The sequence below is a fragment of the Cervus elaphus genome, chromosome 29 (genome assembly GCF_910594005.1).
Source record: "Cervus elaphus chromosome 29, mCerEla1.1, whole genome shotgun sequence".
NCBI lineage: Eukaryota > Metazoa > Chordata > Mammalia > Artiodactyla > Cervidae > Cervus > Cervus elaphus.
In genome coordinates, this window is record NC_057843.1 from 8,536,882 (window position 1) to 8,557,218 (window position 20,337).

The 20,337-nt window shown below is 44.9% G+C and overlaps 1 protein-coding gene across 2 annotated transcripts; it reads right to left on the reverse strand.

The window, feature by feature from the left end:
• Nucleotides 1-1,505: 1,505 nt before the first annotated feature.
• LOC122685862 (L-threonine 3-dehydrogenase, mitochondrial) lies at nt 1,506-19,541 on the reverse strand. 2 transcript variants are annotated; one of them, XM_043890904.1, is made up of 9 exons: nt 19,399-19,541; nt 10,873-11,072; nt 8,947-8,989; nt 8,235-8,305; nt 5,892-6,041; nt 5,625-5,797; nt 4,628-4,718; nt 2,566-2,835; nt 1,506-2,000 (listed from the first exon to the last, which is right to left on the reverse strand). In XM_043890904.1, exons 2-9 carry the CDS (start codon nt 11,054-11,056, stop codon nt 1,861-1,863), a joined length of 1,122 nt encoding a protein of 373 aa, XP_043746839.1. In that variant the 5' UTR covers nt 11,057-11,072; nt 19,399-19,541; the 3' UTR covers nt 1,506-1,860. The 2 variants fall into 2 exon arrangements, with proteins under 2 accessions (XP_043746839.1, XP_043746840.1); XM_043890905.1 differs by lacking the exon at nt 19,399-19,541 and adding an exon at nt 11,975-12,127.
• Nucleotides 19,542-20,337: the final 796 nt, after the last annotated feature.

Here is a 20,337-nt window from a genome sequence, read left to right on the forward strand (position 1 = left end):
TATATGTCAATCCAACCTCCCAATTTACCCCTCCTCCTCTTATCCCCCAGTTGGTTTTCTTATGCCCCATAAATTACATGTTTACAGACCTGCTTTCAAACATACCCAATGCTACTTTTTCAGGAAATGTTTAACTATGGTCTTGTTTCTAGTCCCCTGATTGAAACCACAGCCTTGGAAGTCAGGAAGCTGCAGCCAGGCTCACGCCATTTCTCACAGGTGAGGAAGTGGAGACTTAAGACAGGAAGGGACTTGGTCAAGATCCACAGCCTCAGGCAAAGCGACGGCCAGAATGCGTTTCTCCTCCAGGTGCAAAGCAAATCAAACACCAAATCAAACACCCCTCTAAAAATCAAACACCCCTCTAAAATCAGATTTTCACATTTTGTACTTACTTGGAAGACTTGTGGATTTCCAGTGTACCAGACAGGCTCATGTTCAAGTACAAAAGTGTCATCAAGGAAAGAAGGGAAACATTTAAAGTGTCACTGCCTATTTGCTAGGCGATTGGTCTCCTTTAGGGCCTTGGATTATGAATGCTGGCAGACCTAGAACTATTGGCAGGCTTCAGTGCTCTAGGGAACCGTGGAGGGGGCAGAGCATAGACCCCCCCTCCCCACAATGGGCAAGTGAGTATCTTTGAACAGCAAGTGAATGCCCCTGTAGAGTGATGATGGAACACAGGCCTCCTTCCTTTTCCATCTTCCATTTGCATTTAAGTGTTTGTTGCTTAGTCACTAAGTCACGTCCAGCTCTTACAACCTGATGTACTGTAGCCTGCCAGGCTCCTCTGCCCATGGGATTTCCCAGGACAGAATTTCCCAGGAAGAATACTGGAGTGGGTTGCCATTTCCTTCTCCAGGGGATTTTCCAGGGATTGACCCAGGGATTGAACCCACGTTTCCTGCACTGCAGGTAGACTGGTTCCCACTGAGCCCCCTGAGAAGCCCTTCAGAGGATTAGTGGAGCTCTTCTGAAAGCTCATCTAAGAGTGCACAGAAAGGCTGTTGCAAGGAAGTCCTCTTTAGGAAATCATGCTTGGAATTGGTCCCAATTTGGGGGCCCAGTGCTGGAAGAGACTGACCCATAGTTCTTGAGATTCCCACCTCCATCAATTGAGTCCACCTGAAGGCATGGAGCCCCCAAACCTGTACATTTCGACAAGCTCCAGGAGATTCTGACGTGGCAGGTAAGGGATCGAAGTCCCTGTCACCACCCCCAGCTCACCAGCAGGAAGGCGATCAAAGTAAGAGATGCTCCCCTTGACCAGTTAGATCATCTCTGATATTCTTAGTTTCCTACCAGTAGTGTATCTTCTTAGAGAAAAATAAATTGGAAGTGATCATTTTTGACAGGTTAAAATCTCGTGAACATGGGATTAATACACAGACATTTTTTAGGCTCTGATGGGATAGTAAACAATTCTTTAAATTGGGAGATTATCTTTGATGGTCTTTAAAAAGAAATCTTTGGTCTTAGTCAAGGGAATGATGGAGTCTTAGGAGTAATATTTAATTAAGTTTAATTTAATACAAATGTCACATATCTTCCTGGAAGTGGTCACTTCATCTTAATTAAGGAAATAGAAATGATTGTGACTTAAGTCTTCATTCTGTGATTTGGACAAGTTTAGGCAAATAGCAAAGATTCAGAATGGCTACCACCAAACCTACAGCACTGAGAAGACGCTTAAAGCCAAGTCAGTTCTCCATGTGGCAGTTCAATATGAACTGCGAAAATTCAATCCAATTAGTCCTTCAGCCCCACATCATCTAGATTCCTTGGGGTCCGGAACCTCAGGGTTGTTATGGCTTTCCCTGGACAGCCACCCAGGACTCACGAGCTCTTCCTCAGGCCCCTTCAGTTAGCCTGGGCAACTCTGTTCTCAGAACCGTGGAAGTTCAACATTGTCGTCACCAGCTCTGGGAGGTCAATATCGTGCTTCCATCCCCAGTCCTTCCGAGCGTTGCTATCATCAAAGTTCATTGGCCAACTATCCGCTAAGATAAGACATGGAAAAGGAGCTTAAGTTATTCAGGCTCTAGGTTTGCAAAAAGGTCTAGAACACTTTAAAGGTCAACATTCCACGAAAGAAACGTTCTCTGAAATCTCCCTTGAGCAGAGCAGAGCAGCTATTGCGGGCACTATAGTCTAGTCACCTTCTTAGACTAGAAGCCTGTATCTACTGCCAGGCACTGTGAGTGGTCACCCACTAGGAGAGTCCCCTGCAGACTTGTAAGGTGGGACGGCCACGCTCAGATGGCGCTCACGCAGGGGCACAGTCACAGCCTTTGAGAACCCAGGGCTGCTCTCACACTATGTCTGTCTGTTTGATGTTTAAACTGGCAAATGGCGAAATGCCGACAAGTTGTTTATTTGGACATCATTTCCCAAAACTGTGCCGTCTGCCAGCCCTGGTGCAACAGCAGCTCCTTCTGCAGAAGGTGTCAGGCCCCTGGGGAAGGCACTTGGCTCTCCTTCTCCTCCACGGTTTCCGTCCTCACGGACTCGTGGGGTGGACTGAAGCTCAGCTTTGGCTCTGGGGGGACACAGCAGTGTACCAACCTATGGCCTGTCGGACAGGGTCCACGCTGTAGGTGACCTGGAATTCTGGCACATGCTTGAGCACCTCCTGGGCCAACTCCGCGGGGGTGAAGCTCATGGCGTTGATGTTGTAGGTTCTCATGGACAGGGACTCTGCTGGGGCCTCCATGACCTCCAGCGTGGCCCGGAGGCAGTCATCAATGTACATCATTGGGAGCCTGGTGTCGGGTTTCAGGTTGCACTCAAATCTGCCATTCTTGACAGCTTCATGGAAGATCTGGACTGCATAGTCTGAAAGAGAAGCTTGTCTGAGGGTCATCTTACAACAAAAATTATGAGTGAGCCTCTTGGATTAAGGCAGTGGGTCTCAGATGTCTTAGTCTCAGAAACTCTTTGTGGGCTTAAAAAATCACTGAGGGGCCCCAAAAAGGTTTTATTAAGGTGAGTTATAGGAGCCTGGAGGGCTACAGTTCATGGGGTTGCAAAGAGTCGGACACGATGTGTGACTGAGCACATATACACACATAGCAACATCTACTGCATCAGAAATTAACTGGGAACTTTTAAAAAATATTTCTACACTTAAAAAATGATAATAAGCCCACACATTCATATGTACGATATTATATGTGAAAAAAGAACATAGATTCCAAGTAAGAGAAAATTTAGTGAGAAGAATGGTGTGTTTTTCATTCTGAAAATCTCTTTATTCCCTGGCTTAATGGGAAACAGTAAGAATCTCTGCTTCTGTGTTCAGTCTGCTATGCTACATACATCAGGCAGCCTGTGAGAAACTCCACGGTACACCTGGAAAGGATGGTGAAAAGGACAAATAATATCTTAGTATTAATATGAAAATTATTTTGACCTCCTGGATCCCTTGAGAGGGTTTGATTCAAGGATCCCCAGGGATTCCCAGTGCCTTCCTGAAGAAGCACTGCATTAGGCAAATTTTTTAAAAGTAACCAAACTCAAAGGCTCTTTTAAAATCCCTTAAAAAAAAATCCCTCAAATTTTTATGGCTGAGTCCCTTTGCAGCTCACCTGAAACTAACACAACAGTTTTAATCAGTTATATCCCAGTACAAAATAAGAAGTTAAAAAAATTTTTTAATAATAAAATCCCTCACATTTCAATTGAAGATATTCAAAGAAATGGAAAGATAGCCCATGCCTTTGATTGAAAGAATTACAACAGTAGTGTTAAAATGGCCATACTACCCAAAGCACTCTACAGATTTAACGTGATCCCTGTTAAATTACCTATGACATTTTTCACAGAACTAGAACAAATAATTCTAAAATTTATATGGAACCACAAGAAACCCAGAATTGCCAAAGCAATCCTGAGGAAAAAGAACAAAGCTGGAGTATAAGCCTCTCAGACTTCAGACAATACTACAAAGCTATAGTAAAAATCCCTCAGATGTTGTCAAGTATCTTTTATGTTATATCTCAGAACCCCTCATATGGGAAGGATCCCTGATGCGGGAGTTACTGAACATAATGCATACTCAAGTCCAAAATGATAACAATGTGGAAAACTGTTTGGAGGTTCCTCAAAAAACTAAATATAGAACTACCACATGACCCTGCAATTCCACTCCTGGGTACATATTCAGAGAAAAAGAAAACACTAATTTGAAAAGATACACTCAGTCCAACATTCACTGCAGCTTTATTTACTGTAACTAAGACATGGAAGCAATGTAAATGTCCATCAGCAGATGAATGGATAAAGATTTGGCTAATGGACACAATGGAATACTACTCACTCATAAAAAAGAATAAAATTTTGCAATTTACAACAACATGGATGAACTTGGAAGGTAATATGCTTAGTGAAATTAGTCAGTTTGATTCTGGCACTGTGGGTGGTAAATTCCATTGGATTTACAGCATTGGTTGAGCTGCCCTGAACAAGTTTAAGTCAATAGGGTTCATGAGCTTCTCAGATGCACTTTTCAGGAAGGATGCAAAGACTCCAGCCAGCATATGGCTGAAATGACAGCAGATCCATCCCCACTCCAGCAGGCAAATAGAAAGCTAATCTTACATAAAAAAGAAATAAAAAACAACCCTACCAGTTGTTCCTCCTCCAGGCTGGGAGTCAGCAGAAATGATCCCAGGATATCTCAGGCATCGGAAATCTAATCCATACCGGTAATAATAATACTACGAGAAAGAGAAAACTTAACTTTAAAAAGAATCTTTTAAATCAGGTAGAGCAATGCAAAGAATTAACAGCCTTTTCCTCAAACATCCCCCCATACGGTCATCTTAAAATCCTCCTCGAGGAAATGAAGACCCTAGAATTGCCATTTTTCTTTAACAAATAACCCTGAAGTTTGTAATTTTCAAAGAATCACCATTCTGGTGATTCTGGTAATAACATCGTTAGACAACACAGTAAATAACAGATCAGCTGACTGGGGAGTTTCTGTCTTTCTTTGGAAGGAAGACCCTGCTCATTGTCCTGAACCAATCTCCACGAGCCTATCCTAGGAGGCAGTGTTGGAGAGCAGAGGGAAAGAGGGTCGCTGACACACATCAGCTGAAGGGCCAGACACCGGCTAAAATGCCCTTTATGGACATTTTAGTCAAGTGGTGAGGACTCTGCACTTTCAATGCTGAGAGCCCAGGTTCAACCCCTGGTTGGACAACTAAAATCCCATAAGCATAAGCTACAAGGCATGACCAAAAAAAGATGTGCTATACAATTATAAAGACAAAGTGCATTAAAAAAGAAAACCAAAAGGACACTTGAAGTTATTTTAAAGTTAGCTCTGACAATAGTAATATCAGGAGCCTGAAAGAACAGTGGAGTACAAATAAGATGGGCAGCAAATGAAGGAGGGGTGCCACTCAAGGGGCATGTTTGAAGTGCTGAATGTTAGCATAGGGCTGAGGATTCTGCTGGAGCTATGGGTACTGGCCACTTGGCAAACACAATCAATCCCCAAGCATTTCTGGGGGCAGGGATTGGAGGAGGGAGGAAGTCCTCTCCAAGGATGAATTAGCAGGTGTTTGAGACAAAAACAGAAAAGGAAACACTGAGTCACCTTGCCGGACGATGCTTACCTCGCCCATGAGCTCAGCGTGGACCTTGGACACCCCATAGATGGTCCTGGGTCTCTGGATGCAGAGGTCAGGGGTTGGGTTCCGTGGAGAAGTAGGTCCGAATGCCCCGATGGTGCTTGGCACAAACAATCGCAGGCCGTGCTCTGCGGCAACGTCCAGGACATTGTGCAGTCCTAAAACAAGCAGCCATCGTAACCTGGGAGACCTCTTTGCAAGGAACTGGGGAATCCTGCAAACAGGCCATCCGGGGCACGACCAGAGACTCACCAGTGATGTTCACGGCTCTGGCCAGGGACACGTTTGCTTCTCCCACTGCGCTGAGCAGGGCGCTGTAATGAAACAGCCAGGTGATGCGGTTGTTCACCACAATCTCCCGAAGATTCTTGTAATCCAGGATGTCAGAATAAATAAACGGGCCTGCAAGGAGCAGTGAAACAGGCAAGTAAAGGAGTTCAGGGCTTGAAAACATCAACGGATTTTCCCATTGATTTTGAATTCCATTGCTACCAACTTGGTAACAACTATTCGGACACAACTCAGCATTTTCCTTATGCAGAATACAAAGCCCGACCCCCAGGTGTTTCCCTGGTGGCTCAGATGGTAGAGAATCTGCCTGTAATGCAGGGGACCTGGGTTGGATCCCTGGGTCGGGAAGGGTCCCTGGAGAAGGGAATGGCTACCCACTCCAATATTCTTGCCTGGAGAATCCCATGGACGGAGGAGCCTGGCAGGCTATAGTCCATGGGGTCACAGAGCCAGACGCGACTGAGCTACTGACACACACACTCCATGGTTAACAACACCTAAGTCTCACACAGGACTTGTACCTGCTGAGCACTATTCTAAGGGCTTTCTGTATAGCAAATCCCCTACACAGGAATGAGTTCATCCTGAGAGCACGCTCGTAAGCCCCGCTTGTGCATGTGTGTGTTAGTTGCTCAGTCGCATCCAACTCTTTGCAACCCCACGGACTGTAGCCCGCCAGGCTTCTCTGTCCATGGAATTCTTCGGGCAAGAATACTGGAGTGGATTGCCATTCCCTTCTCCAGAGGAACTTCCAAACCCAGGGATAAGTCCAACAAAGTTAGCCTAGGTACCCAACTAACACAATCAGCTATATAGTATTATACTGTAACAGGTTTATAGAACTGTTAATACAAATCATACATACATAAAAAACAAAAAATAAAAAATTTTTAATCTGACAGTGTAGCACCTTGAAAAGTACAATAGTACAGCACAGTAGCTGGCGCACAGAGGCTGGCATGCACCTTCACATCTTTGAACGTTTGCAAATTGAAAGTTCGTATGTAGGGGACTTACTGTATATTTAACTCTCAAACAAACTTTGAGGTGAGTGTTTTGTTGAGGAGGAAACTGAGGCCAAGACAGGTTAAGTAACTTGCCACAATCAAACAGAATTAAGATTAAGAACTGGGATCAAAACCAGGCAGCTGGCTTGAGTCGATGCCGTTCATGCCAAACCTGCAGGTACCTGGTGATTTCATTCCGCTTAAATAAGCTGCATATTTTAAAGGAATAGATAAAATGGGTTTACAAAAGCCAAAAACCCACCGTGATATAAATGACCCACAAATTGTGGGTTTAACACACCTGGTTAGGTTAGAGGTAGAGCCAGATTTCTGCAGTGCCAATTTCCCCCACTTTCAGCACATTAATGCTCTTCCCTAAGGTGAACCGCAAAAGACTGACCTGGAACCAGGAAGGGCTAGGAGATGTTATAAAGATATTTTTGATGAGGAAGTGATCTAGGAAGCCAGCGCCATCTTCTCGGGAATGTCTTGATGGATCCAGCCCTCCCAGACATCTTGTATTCAACCCAATGAAATGAGTTTTAATTTCTGACCTGACCTCTAGAACTTTAATTTCTTAAGTCACTATTTTATGTAGGTTACAGCAACAATAAGATGCAATGCACACATTTATCCAATAAAATATGTTCATGGGAATTTCAAAAAAATAAAAAATACATAAAAACATCTTTGAGGTGGTAAACAACTCGACTATAGGAGTCTGAGATCCGTGTGTATGCACAGGTGTTTAAGAGCAAGTCCATGCTGAAATAGGAGGATTAATTCCTCCAAAACTTAGAGGTTCTTTTCCTCATTTCAGAACTTGATTTCTGTGTGCTTTGTCTCTGAGTTAAGTTCACTAAAAACTGAAAAGTAGGAATCCAAATTTTTATTCCACAGCTATGGCTACAGATTATATCCAAAGATATTACTACACAATTTACACCAAGGTCTAATGAACTTCCATCCTTGGATCACCTGAACAAGCAATGACTATACCAGTGACGTTTTATAGAACTAATGAAGACAAAAACACAAAACTTTTTTTTCTTTTCTGGCTACACTCCCACAGCATGTGGGATCTTAGTTTCCTGACCAGGGATTGAACCCATGCCCCCTGCATTGAAAACATGGAATCTTAACCACCTAATGACCAGGGAAATCCAAAAGCAGGAAACATTTTTAAGTAGCGCAAGTGTGCCTCAAATACTCCTCCTCCTTTAATTCACAAGCCTGGTTATGAGCGATGACATGAATCCTACGAGCTGCCTCTCCAACTGCTCTGAGAGCCTCTTACCACTAAGGAAGACGTGTTCCGGGGGCTTACGAATGTCAGACAGAATCACATTGTCCTTCCCGAATCGTTTCCTAAAGGGAAAGTCAAACATACGAGATGGTACACTTGAGGACATACCGGGTCCCATGAACGCCATCCTGCCCAGAGGAACTGCCATGTACTGCCCGCCTCCATCCCACCTTTACACAGGAGCCTTTCTTCCTCTGCATCCTCAACAAGCACCCCTGCAGTTCCAGCCACACTCGGGGCTGCATCTCCTGTTTGTACCTTACCCCATCGTCGTCCGGGAACCTGTCACCAATGTCTTCCCAGTGCCCTGGAGTCCTTCCCTCTTCCCCCCTGTCCTTCTCTCTTTTCCTTTTATCCCACTTTCTCTAAATCCCACCTTGCTCCTTTTCAGTGTCTACAGGTTCTTCTCTCAGGCCCCAAACACCAAAAAACTGACCGACTCATTTGGAGGCAGGTCTTACTTTGCCTAACCGAGAGAAGGCAGAGGGCAAAGGACCAGCGTGGGGACACGAGTCAGGACCTGAGACAGAGTCTGCCATGCTGAGAGGCACAATGAACCACATTCCCAGCGGCCATTTAGATGCAATGTCGTAAGAGTCAGGAGCAAGAGGGGAGAGCAGAGATTCAGTGGTTAAACAGGAGCAAAGATAAGCTTCACAGACCCCCAAACTCAGATTTTAATTTCAACTTTGAGAGCTCTTACCTCAGAAAGTTAGCAAGCCCCACTCCAAGCTGGCCAAGACCCCCTGGATAAAGAAGAAAAAAGTGAAACTTCAATTTAAATCGAAGCAGTTCAATTATTCCCAGGATGTAATAACAGAATAAAACTCCACTGGTAATCTTAGCTAATTAGGTAAAGCCCCAGGATGGCCTGATGGAGTTGAATCACCTTCTCCGAGCTAGGTCATAGACGAGTACAGATAAGATGAGTTTCAGAGACAGAACATTCTTGAGCCGAGCGATGGCTGAGGGGAAGTCAGGGAACAGGGAGAGAATGGTCACAGGAGAGCAGGAGCATCTCCCAGCCAGGAGCGCACTACCAGCTTTGGCTTTGTTATTTGATGGGCTATGAAGCTTGTCTCCTATGGGTACCAGAACACTAATAGTAGCCACATGTAATAGTTTTTTTTTTTTAAAGAAACTTTTTATTCTGCATTGGGGTATACCCGATTAACAACGTTGTCATAGTTTCAGGTGGACAGCAAAGGGACGCAGCCACACGTATCCACGTACCCATTCTCCCCCAAACTCCCCTCCCATCCAGGCTGACACTGAGCAGCGTTCCATGTGTCATATAGTAGGTCGTGGTTGGTTATCCATTTTAAATACAGCAGTGTGTTCACATTGATCCCTAACTGTCCCTTCCCCTCATCCTTCCCACCCTACCCTGATAATCATAAGTTTGTTATCTAAATCTGAGTCTGTTTCTATTTTGTAAATAAGTTTATTTGCAGATATAATAGTTGGATATCAACCTCTGGTGGGATTATCCAGAGCACTCTCCTCCATTAGACCTGCAGTGGAATAGGAATGGAGAAAGAAGGCAAAAACCAAGAAGTCGCCTGAAAAAAACAGTAGATAACTGGGTGGGTTAGGAGCTGCTAAGAACATTAAACAAATGATTACAGCATCTTAATCTGGATGCTTACAAATGCCATTGGTGGACATGGGAGAGCTGGGGGTCTAGGAACACATTTAGGGGAATACAACCCTAAATTCCATTTTGGGAGAAAGTAATCAGGCAGGAAGATGCAGACTGTGGGATCTCCTGTAATCACGTGTAAACATGTGGCTGAAACCAGCATGCTGATGGTAACACCTGGAGGGTGCTTTGTTGGTGGCGGGAGGAGGGACTCAGAGACACAGAAGATGCTGGGAGAGTCAGGGAGGGAGGCGCTAAGGGAACAGACCTCACTCGAAACCCATTTACAGCAGAGGAGGAGGTGGCAGCAACAGAAAGGTGCACACACTGAGGAAGGGAAGATGGATAAGGACGTGAAGTCAAGGCATGAAACTCTGGCAAACAGAAGACAATAAAATGCGCTAATCAAATCAGCGGTGGGCTCGAGACAGCTGGAAGGACTTGTGGGCAGACGGTCAAATCTGCAGTGAGCAGATGCAGAACCGGGGGTTGGGGGGACAGGAGATGCCAGTCTGTGGACAATGAGATGCGGGCTCCATGAGGTCACGGCGAGAAGTCCCCTGAGCCCCGGGCAGGCCCTGGCTATCTTCTCCACCTCCAAGACACAAATGTGCAGTAACTCCTGGCCAGAGGAGCCTGGCCAAAGAAAGATGCGCCAGACTCCAGAGTCCACGTTTTGTCCACACACCTTGGATCTCGAGCAGGAAAGGGGAACCAAGTCCCAGGATAGCTTTCTCATCCCCAGGTTCCCAGGTCCCTTCTTCAGATGACAAGAAATTCGGGCAGGGAAACCAAGCCCCGTCAACAGCGACAAAATAAACACCAGGGATTCGTACAATTCAGGAGGAAGCCAAGAGTGGGAAGGGAGTTTCTGAAGAATACATGTTACCTGGTGGTATGTCAGACATTCCAAAAGCGAACATACAGTCACACAAAGAAAATAATGAAGCTACAAAGGTGAGAGAAAGAAAAAAAAAAAAACCCAACCTGTAATTAAGACACGCTGCTGGTCTGCTCCCAAGAATGAAGTGGAGTGGAAGTTGGCATCCATTGGAATCTGCCGAGGGGAGGTGCCCAGAAACCGACTGGGCAGGACAGGAGCCCGGCAGCCACAGGCCGGGTTCTGCAGCATCCAGCAGGCAACCCGCCGCAACATCCGAACAACTGGCATGGTCTCTGAGACACACCTGTAACACAAAAGGAGCGGAGTTCAGAAAAGACACACGCATCCCAAGGTTCATGCAGCACCATTTATAGTAACCAAGACACGGACGCAATCTAAGTGTCCATCAACAGATGAATAGTTAAAGAGGATGTGCTTCATATATACACAAGGGAATATCACTCAGCCATAAAAAAGAACGAAGGGCTTGCCAGGTGGCTCTAGGAGTAAAGAACCCACTTCCCAGTGCAGGAGACTGAAGAGATGCAGGTTCGATCCCTGTATCAGGAAGATCCCCTGGAGAACGGCATGGCAACCCGCTCCAGTACTCTTGCCTAGAGAATGGACAGAGGACAGAGGAGCCTGGTGGGCTACAGTCCATAGGGTCGCACAGAGTCGGACATGGCTGAAGCAACTTAGCACTCAGAAAAGAATGAAACAATGCCATTTGCAGAAACATGGATGGACCTAGAGAGTATCATACTGTGTGAAGTCAGTCAGAAAAAGAAAGACAAATATCGTATGATATCATACGTGGAATCTAAAATATGATGCAAAAAAAAATCTACAAAACAAAAACAGATTCACAGATATAGAGAACAGACTTGAAGTTGTCAAGGAGGAGCCGGTAGGGAAGGGAAGGAATGGAGTTTGGGATTAGCACAGGAAAACATCTTATGGAAAAACCGGAATGAATTTTTTGGCCAACGTGATACTCTATATAGGATGGATAAACAACAAGCTCCTTCTGTAGAGCAGGAACTATATTCAATATTTTGTGACAAACCATAATGAAAAATAATATATATATATGTATGTATAACTGAGTCACTTGCTATATAGCAGAAATTAACACATTATAAATCAACTATACTTCAATAAAATTTTAATAAACAAAAAAGCAGAGTTCAACATGTAACTGCTTACCTTCCAGACCCCTCAAGACACAAACCATGTAACCACGACTAACACCAAGATCGCCAGCTCCCAAGCAAAGCCATGCCCTGGATTCATGAACCAAACCCCGCTGAGAGCGGGGCCAGGGAGCCAATCTAGAGACGACCGTGAGCCCAGCCCCGTGAAAAGGGACAAACGTTGCTCATGCAAAGTTCAGGCAAACAAAGGCTGGCTGAGATTTAGCACTGGAGCCGCAAGTGCTGACGACAATGGGATCTAAAGTCACAGTGGAGGTTACTGTGTACAGAGCTGTCCATGCCAGGAACACCAAGTCATGGATCCAAGTGAAAGCCTCCAATCTTCACAACCATTACCATCTGTCCACATACCACTGAAGTGCAAATAGGTCCCGGACTAAATAACACAGCACCCTATGAGACTCAGATGTTCACATCTGAGTGCTAACTCAGACATTATCTTAAGGATGATCCAGACTAGAAAAGCAGATCGCTAAGGTAAAAAGGCCCCCAGCAGTACTGAGTAAGCCGTGACTAATTTCTGTTTCACTGCCATCTCTTAAGAGAGGATAATTTAGAGAGCCATTTTCTCCCCTCTTCCAAGATCATGTGTATTTTACTGCAGTCCAGTTCCTCTTCCTTGCCAACTTTATGCAAGGTGAGCATGTCACAAGAGTAGATCAGAGTGCAGGGCGTACTCTACCGGTTCAAACAGCAACCTTCCTGCCCACCCTCCCCAAGGTCAGGTCTTTGCTCTCTGCACACTGCCCTGTGGCCTCCACCTCTGTCAGAGGTCAGATTTCCAACAGCACTGGGAGATGAAACTTCAGACAATGTATGTTAGTTTAGCAACGTGGACAATTCATGACTATTACTATTCTACAACTATCACTAGCTAACATGTATTGCTCAATACAGGCCACAGGCCCATGAATGCCTTTCTGCATTATAGCATTTAACCATCGTAACCATCACCCATCTCAGGGAACCCGGTTTTTAACCATCAAGCAGCACTACGGTCCCTGTTATGGGATGGCTTTGATTAACAATGCATATACATTAAAAACAAAACCAAAAAGCCCTCCACCCATCTACAGCATGTAGCTTTTCCAAGTCAAGATTATTATCTTGCCATTTCCAAGTTCAGTTGAATGCTTTTAAGGTAGCAGCTCTCACATTTTCTGGTCTCAGAACTCCTTTTGTTGTTCAAGTTGCTAAGTCGTGTCCAACTCTTTGTGACCCATGGACTGTAGCACACCAGGCTCCTCTATCTAGTGTTAATATAAATGTATTTTATGAAAATACATCTTCCAAAACAAAAAAACATCCTGAGCAGAGTGCCACTGTTTTACATTTACTAATCTCTTTGATGTTTTCCTTAATAGAAAAACAACTGGGTTTCTGCACCTGCTTCTAACTCAATCTGTTGCTTTGATTGAAGTAAATGAAGCAAATCCAGACTCACAAAGGAGCAGTGTCTTAAAAGCCTTCTCAGATAATTCTGGATACTCACCTTTGATATCCAGAACTCAACACATAGTAGTTTTTTTTTTAAAGTTAGCTGCAACACAGAATCTGAAGATATTATCATGAAATTTTTGTACCTGTAACATTAGAACCCACTAGTATATCTAATGCTTTGAACAGATCTTTTATTCCTGTATGATTTTACAATTCCATGCATTGGTCTTTCGGAAAATACTCATTCAGTGAGTTATGCAGAGCTTCTGACTGCTAACACACTTGACTGTACAATTCCCCAAAGTTATACTAGTTAATGACACTGATCTCATCAGAAAATTCCTAAGTATTGGGAAGAAGTCAAGTTCAGAATAGTAGATATACAAGTTAACCTGCAACAGATACCATTGGTTGTTTCCTTGACAGGCTCACTAGGTTCTTTTTTTTTTTAATGAAAATGTTTGCTGATTTTCCAGGTATGAATAATCATAGTTCGTCAGTCATTCTTTCAGGTAAAACTAGTACTCTATAAAAAAAAAGTGACCCTGCAAGTGGCCAAAATAGTTCAGTTGGGAGAGCGTTAGACTGAAGAAAAAAAAAGTGACCAGTTCAGCTCACAATTCAATCACACAAAATGCTTTGTCTCAAAACAACCATCATATTTTGATACACAACAAGTACACCCATTTACCACATGATACACAAAAAAGATATATCTCAAGGTTAAGGTTTAATAAAAATTAATCACTTTTTACTGTTTCATAAAGGGCATTCTTAAGTAAGGGGCTTCCCTGGTGGCTCAGTGGTAAAGAATCCACCTGCAGGAGACACGGGTTGGATCCCTGGGTTGGGAAGATCCCCTGGAGAAGGAAATGGCAACCCACTCCAGTATTCTTGCCTGAAAATCCATGGACAGAAGAGCCTGGTGGGCTACAGTCCACAGGATTGCAAAAGAGCCAGACATAACTCAGGGGCTAAACAACAAGAGCAACAACAATCCTTAAGTTTTCCACTTTATGTTTTTTATCTGGAAAGCAGATGGCAGTGAAGAATACCGTGACTTCCAGGACCACGTGGTGCCACTGCCTTGCTTCCTGCAGAGGGACCAGTACTTTCGGCCACTGCGGCTGGCGCACTGTCAGTGAAAACTCAATAGTTATTCCAGGATAAACCATGAAATTCACAAAAGCAATTCTATACCAAAGACTTGGGCACTATTTGTGTTTGCTGTCAAACATTCACTAAAAAGATAGTCTTTGATGATTGGTTTGGTGTTGATAAGTGTATGAAGACAAACAGAATGGTAAGTCCAGCCATGACCACAGATTCTTCCACTTGTAAGATATATACTTCTACTGTCAGTCTTCATGTTTGCAGCTAAGTCTCTGACAAGTTACTGTATTATCAGGCAGTGGCGGTGCTGAGTTTTTCCCATGCTTTTTCATACAAACAAGGATTTATTGTTTCTCTAGCCACTGCAATTTGATAACCTATCTTGTCATACTTCAATAGTTTTTTCCTTTTCTAGTTTGGCAAGCTGTAACAAATAATTTTTGGCTTTTAAAGAGATCATCCTATCTATACTTCATTCATTCAGAACGGTTGGTCTCAGAATAATGCTATTGCCACCAAAATATTACTCAAAACATTCTGTGGCATCAGACACACAAGCTAAATTTCTAACATCTGTAAAACCTGAGGAAAGCGTTCATATTTTCATGTATTATTTAATTTTGTATATTTATCTGGAGAAAAATTCCTCTTTCCATGATTCAGAGAACTCTTGTGCCATTTCTTTTTAGCATTTATACACATAGATGGTATAACTTTGAGTTGAAAAAAATCAAGTCCTCTAATAGCCCTCCTTTTAAGCCAATGATGTATCCTTAAATTAAAAAAAATAAATTAAAATAAACTTTTTGTTATTTTTCCATGTAGGTAAAGGCTCAACTTAGAATTTCAAAGTAATGACATATTGATATTAAAAGAAAATGGGCTCCAAAGATAACAGCAGATATAACAGCATGTAGCTAATAAAAATGCATAGAAGTGATAAGAACAAATGGAGTTTATCTCTGAAAATGCACATATTTATACTTTAAGCTTGCTATCCTTAGAAGATTCTAGAAACACAAGAGTACAGAAGCACACACCCCATTAGACCAGCGGAAAAGCTCATCACAAGCCTCTATGTGGCCTCTAGAAGATTCTACCACATATCTGAGAGAGAAACAATGAAAAAGGCAGAAAAACTTCTGAGTATTACTGTAAAAATAGCCTTGACCTCATGGACCTTACAAAGGTCTCAGGGAACCCCAGGGTTCCCCAGATTACACTTGAGAATAACTGTTCTAGAGTAAGACTTGCTTTGCCAAGATAGTTATCAAACTTACAAATGGAAACCATCAAAGATGACTGGAGATCAAATGAAAGTCCATAGACTTTCTCCCCTAAGCACTTTGCTTACTTTAATTCCAAAGGATGAAAAAGAAACAGGCCATCAGACTTTCCCCCTTAAATAATTGAGCATCTCCCCAGCGCAAGCCTTGCTAGGGTGGTTGTTATACAAACCTTCCCATCTCCAGGCATCTACCTTTCTGCCCTAACCATAGCAGAACTCAAGAAAGCCGTGGCATGGTGAAGAGAGTAAGAGAGATGCAGACTCTGAGCCCAACTGACTGTGACTATTGGGACATGGAGCAACTGGTGAGGAATCGAGAAGAATAACACGGACCTCTAATTTGTGCATGAGCTTACTGGAGGAGCAGATCAGGTAAGAAGACAAACGAGCTTGGTTTTGGACATGCTGGTTTTAGGTGCCAGGAGCCAGTAAGGCTGCCTCTCCCAGGGAGCTATGAGTCCCACTGAGCAGTTCCTAATGCATGTGAGAATTCAAATACCATGTCAAACAGGCAGGCAGGAAAGAGAAGTATCAGGGGTTTGTCTACACCACAATAAAGAGAATGTCCCCTGTTTCCAGAGAACATTACTTCCATTTCTTGGGGAAAAAAACTGTAATTCAATTGTGATTTCTCTGAAGACAGATAATTCTATTTCAAAAATATTAAAAGAAACTCTAATTTGGAATATTGAAAACCAAGAAAATAGACCTTTTCTTCAGAGGATGCATCATCGGTTTCCCTTAATGTTCTTGCTGTCTTGTGATCTTCCCAACTCTCTAGGTCCCATCATTCTCAGCCACAGAGATGTCAGGGAGTGTGTGACGGGAGGATTCCTACATGCTGTCTCTCATGAGTCCTTTGTCCCTCTTCAAGCGGAACAGCACGCTGCTCCCAGGGACTGAGGTCATTGTGTGAGGCAGACTTGGGTCTCCTTTAGTAAACATTCTCTTTTTGACAAAATTGCTTAGTCTTGCTCCCCCTTCATGAGATATGGATTGTCTCCTGAACTTGTGACTAGGATTACCCCTTGTCCCCTTGGTAACAGTTACTGTATGTTTGGTTTTCTGATCTCTATCATTCCCGAAAGAAGTTTCTTGTACCACAGCTTATATATACTCATAGAAGAATCATTAAAGCACCTTTGCTCCATCAGAGCTTAGGTCCCCGGGTCTTTTTTTGTCTCTCTCTCTTTCTCTCTTTTACTTTCTTATCGTTGACTCCGTACCACCAGGTTCCGGTCCATTAAAGGACCCCAACACAGAGATAGTAAATAAAAATGTATTAGGTCATGTCTCCAGCACATTCAGTATGAAGCTACAAGTATCCAGCTCCCAACAGATGAATGGATAAAGAAAATGTGGTATATACATGTGATGGAATATTACTTAGCCTTGAAAAAGGATATCCTGTCAAATGCTACAACATGGATGAACCTGGAGGACATTATGCTGACTGAAATAAGCTGGCCACAAAAGGCCAAATACAGTATGATTCCACCCATATGAGTTACATGAGTTACCTAAAGTAGTCAAAAAGCATAGAAACAGGAAGTGGAAATTTAGTTGCCAAGGGGACGGGAGAAACGGAGAGGGGATACGAGTGCTTAATTAACAGGCACAGCTTTCATTTCACAGGATAAAAAAGTTTTAGAGATCCATTGCACAACACTGAATACACCTGGCAGTACTGAATTGTACTCTTAAAAATGGTAAGGGCAAATTTTATGTTATGTGATTAATTTACCAAATTTTTAAAACTCCAGACCCAAGAAATGGTCAGTGCATACATATATTACTGGGGAGCTAGAAACTTCACCCAGTGTAGATCAATGCTGCCCCAGAGACCCACAAAACCCCCAGCCAGTTCAAACTCCCAAGCCCTTGGTCCCACCAATCCCCTTAAATGGTTCTTTGCCCTCTGCTTAAAAACCAGCTGAAACCTAGCATTCTCATCCAGCTTTCACCTTTCCTTCCAGTCTCAGGGGTCTCCAGAGTGTTTATACTGCTCCAAACCTACATCCCCACCCTCTCCTAGCAGGCCTTCTTGATCCACACTCAGTGAAACTGCTTTCACCAAAGGTCAGTCATTGCCCAGTTGACAACTTCCTGGCCCCAGGACCCTCTCCCAGGGCTGACCATGCCCATCTTCATCTCCCCTGAGTTCTCCCACCTCTCACTCTGCTTTAAGGATCAATAACGCTTATAACTGCTTATTTGCAAGGCAGTCTTGGCTTTATATCCTCCCGTTCATTAAATCATAAAAAATTCATAAAAATAAATGTATCCTCTTTTTTTTTTTTTTTTGGCTGCACCTTATGACATTCTGGATCTTAGTTCTCCCATCAAGGACTGAACCTGTACCCTCGGCAGTGGACACAGGGATGCTTAACAACTGGACCAGCAGAGAAGTCCCCAAACATGTACTCTTCATAGTAACGATCTAACAGGAAAATCTGGCACCTCAACTATTGAGCGCTGAGGCAGCATCTGCTTTCCCGAACTCTTATTTAAGCCTCACAGTAACTCTGAAGCTGGGATCTTTTCTCCATTTTGCAGAATGAATTGACCCGCCCAAGGTCAGGCACATTATTAATTACCAAAAGGCAAGGGGTTGCAAACCATGTCCGTTGAGTCTCAAACCCTCCTGCCAGCACCCCCACTCCTCCCTGCCAAGAGAAAACATCGGGTACCTAAGAGAGGGGACAAAGAGGGAGCATCCTCGTGGTGGCGAAGGGGCCACCTTCCCCGCTGCCCCTCCTCCCCTGCAGCTCGGCTCCTCCTCCTCCTCGCCGCTCCCCAGGAGAAGAGTACCCACCAGCACCCGGGGTTCAAGGCCAGACACCGCCCTCCCTCCAGCGCGAGCCGGCGTACACCAACCTCGCCAACCTCAAGAATCCCCATCCTTAGAAAGGGGACACCACATGCTGACAGGATTTAATAAAAAGCAATTTATAAAAGCACTTATTTAGCAAACTGCTAAAGACTCCATCAACCAGCTGGTAAAGTCTAGACTTAACGTGGGGATGATCTGAAAGCCAGAAAGGGTCGTGGGGGAAAAATCCTGGAGCTCTCGGCGCGAGCTACAGAGGGTCTCAGAGACAGACCTGGCCCTGCGGAGCGGGCGCCCCGCACATTCCCCCCAGTGAACACTGGCCTAAGAGACCCTAAAAGACGTGGAGACAAGGGCCGCTCGCGGATCTCCAGCCTTACCCTCCCACTTTCCTTTGGAAAAGTTCTGGGGGGCCTACCCTCCAGGGAAGATGACTGGATAAACCGGTTTTATGAGAAAAACCGCTCCTGGCAGGGGTGCCCTTTCAAAACTTAGGAAGGGCCGGGAGCCGCGCCTGTCGATTCCTGCAGTACCCCGACCCTCCGTCGGCCTCCCAGTTCCGCAGCGACCGCTGGGGCCCCGCGATCGCCCCGGGGAGCTGAGTCTGGGGCGCTCGGCCTTGTCACACCTATCGGGCCAGTGGGGGGCAGGGAGGTCAGGCAGTCCCGCGGCGTCAGCCTCCGTTTCAAAGAGGCTCAGTTCGCAGGATCAGCCGCGGGGGAACATCCAGCCCCACCGCACTGACCTTCCGAGGCAGCTGCCCAGAGATGCTGCGCCGCTGCGGCGCTGGAGACGCACGTGGCACGGAGACAGCGCGCAGAGCAGAAAGCCCAGCTGGCCCTCGGCGCACAGCGCCTTTATCCTCTCTGCGCGCAAACCCGCCCCCAGACGCACCAATCTCCTTCTTCGGTCCTAGCAGCCTTACGTCAGCGTAGGGTTACCGCGGGGGAGGGCACCGGTTGCCACGGTAACCGACATCGCGGCGACAGCCCCTCTCGCGGGTTCCGCCTCCCACCTTTCTTTAGGAGAGGTCGCGCGCTGCCAGCCGAGCTTTCGAATCCAGGGAGCGGCGTCCCGGGTTTCGGCAGAGCGAGACCGCAGGTCTTCGCGTCGGACTGTGCAGGTGAGGGTAGCTCAAGAGCCTCCCAGCGCACGGAACCTCGGCCCTCCGGAGCCCCAGGGCACAAGCTCATTCTGGCGATTAGCGGAGGACTAGGGGAAGAATGCGGGACGCAGAAAGGACTGGCGGAGTATACCTGGGGACCAGAGTCAGGAGATACGGAAGGAAGAGACCTTGAGCGACTCATTTCATCTTGGTTTCCCACGTGGGAAACTGATGCGAAATTGGATGACCTCCAAGGCCAAGGGACCAGCAGACTCAGCATCACCTAGGAGCTTGTTCGGTTCCGTGTGAGCATGTGCTGTTCTTCCTGCTCGCAGGGTGGGAAAAACCTTCCTGTGAAGTATGTCACTCTCTACCTCTCTCTTTTCAGATTGATCAAAGGCATTGTAACCTCAAATGAGACACTTAAGTCGTCATTTATAATGTAAGCTGTACATTTGGGATCATGTCTTTTATCTCTAGTGGCACAATGCCTAGCTCAATATAATATTTGTTGAAAAAAGAAATAGTTTTCCTTTTAGAATTTGGGTTAAATTTTGCAGGGTGCGGGCTTCCCTGGTG

Coding starts and splice junctions, on each gene's coding strand:
- LOC122685862 (XM_043890904.1), bottom strand. CDS start 11,056: ATGCCAGTTGTTCGGATGTTGCGGCGGGTTGCCTGCTGGATGCTGCAG. Junction 6,042..8,234: donor GGAACACGTCTTCCTTAGTG/GTAAGAGGCTCT, acceptor TGCTCCTTGCAG/GCCCGTTTATTTATTCTGAC. Junction 2,836..4,627: donor GCCTGGAGGAGGAACAACTG/GTAGGGTTGTTT, acceptor CTTCTCTTTCAG/ACTATGCAGTCCAGATCTTC.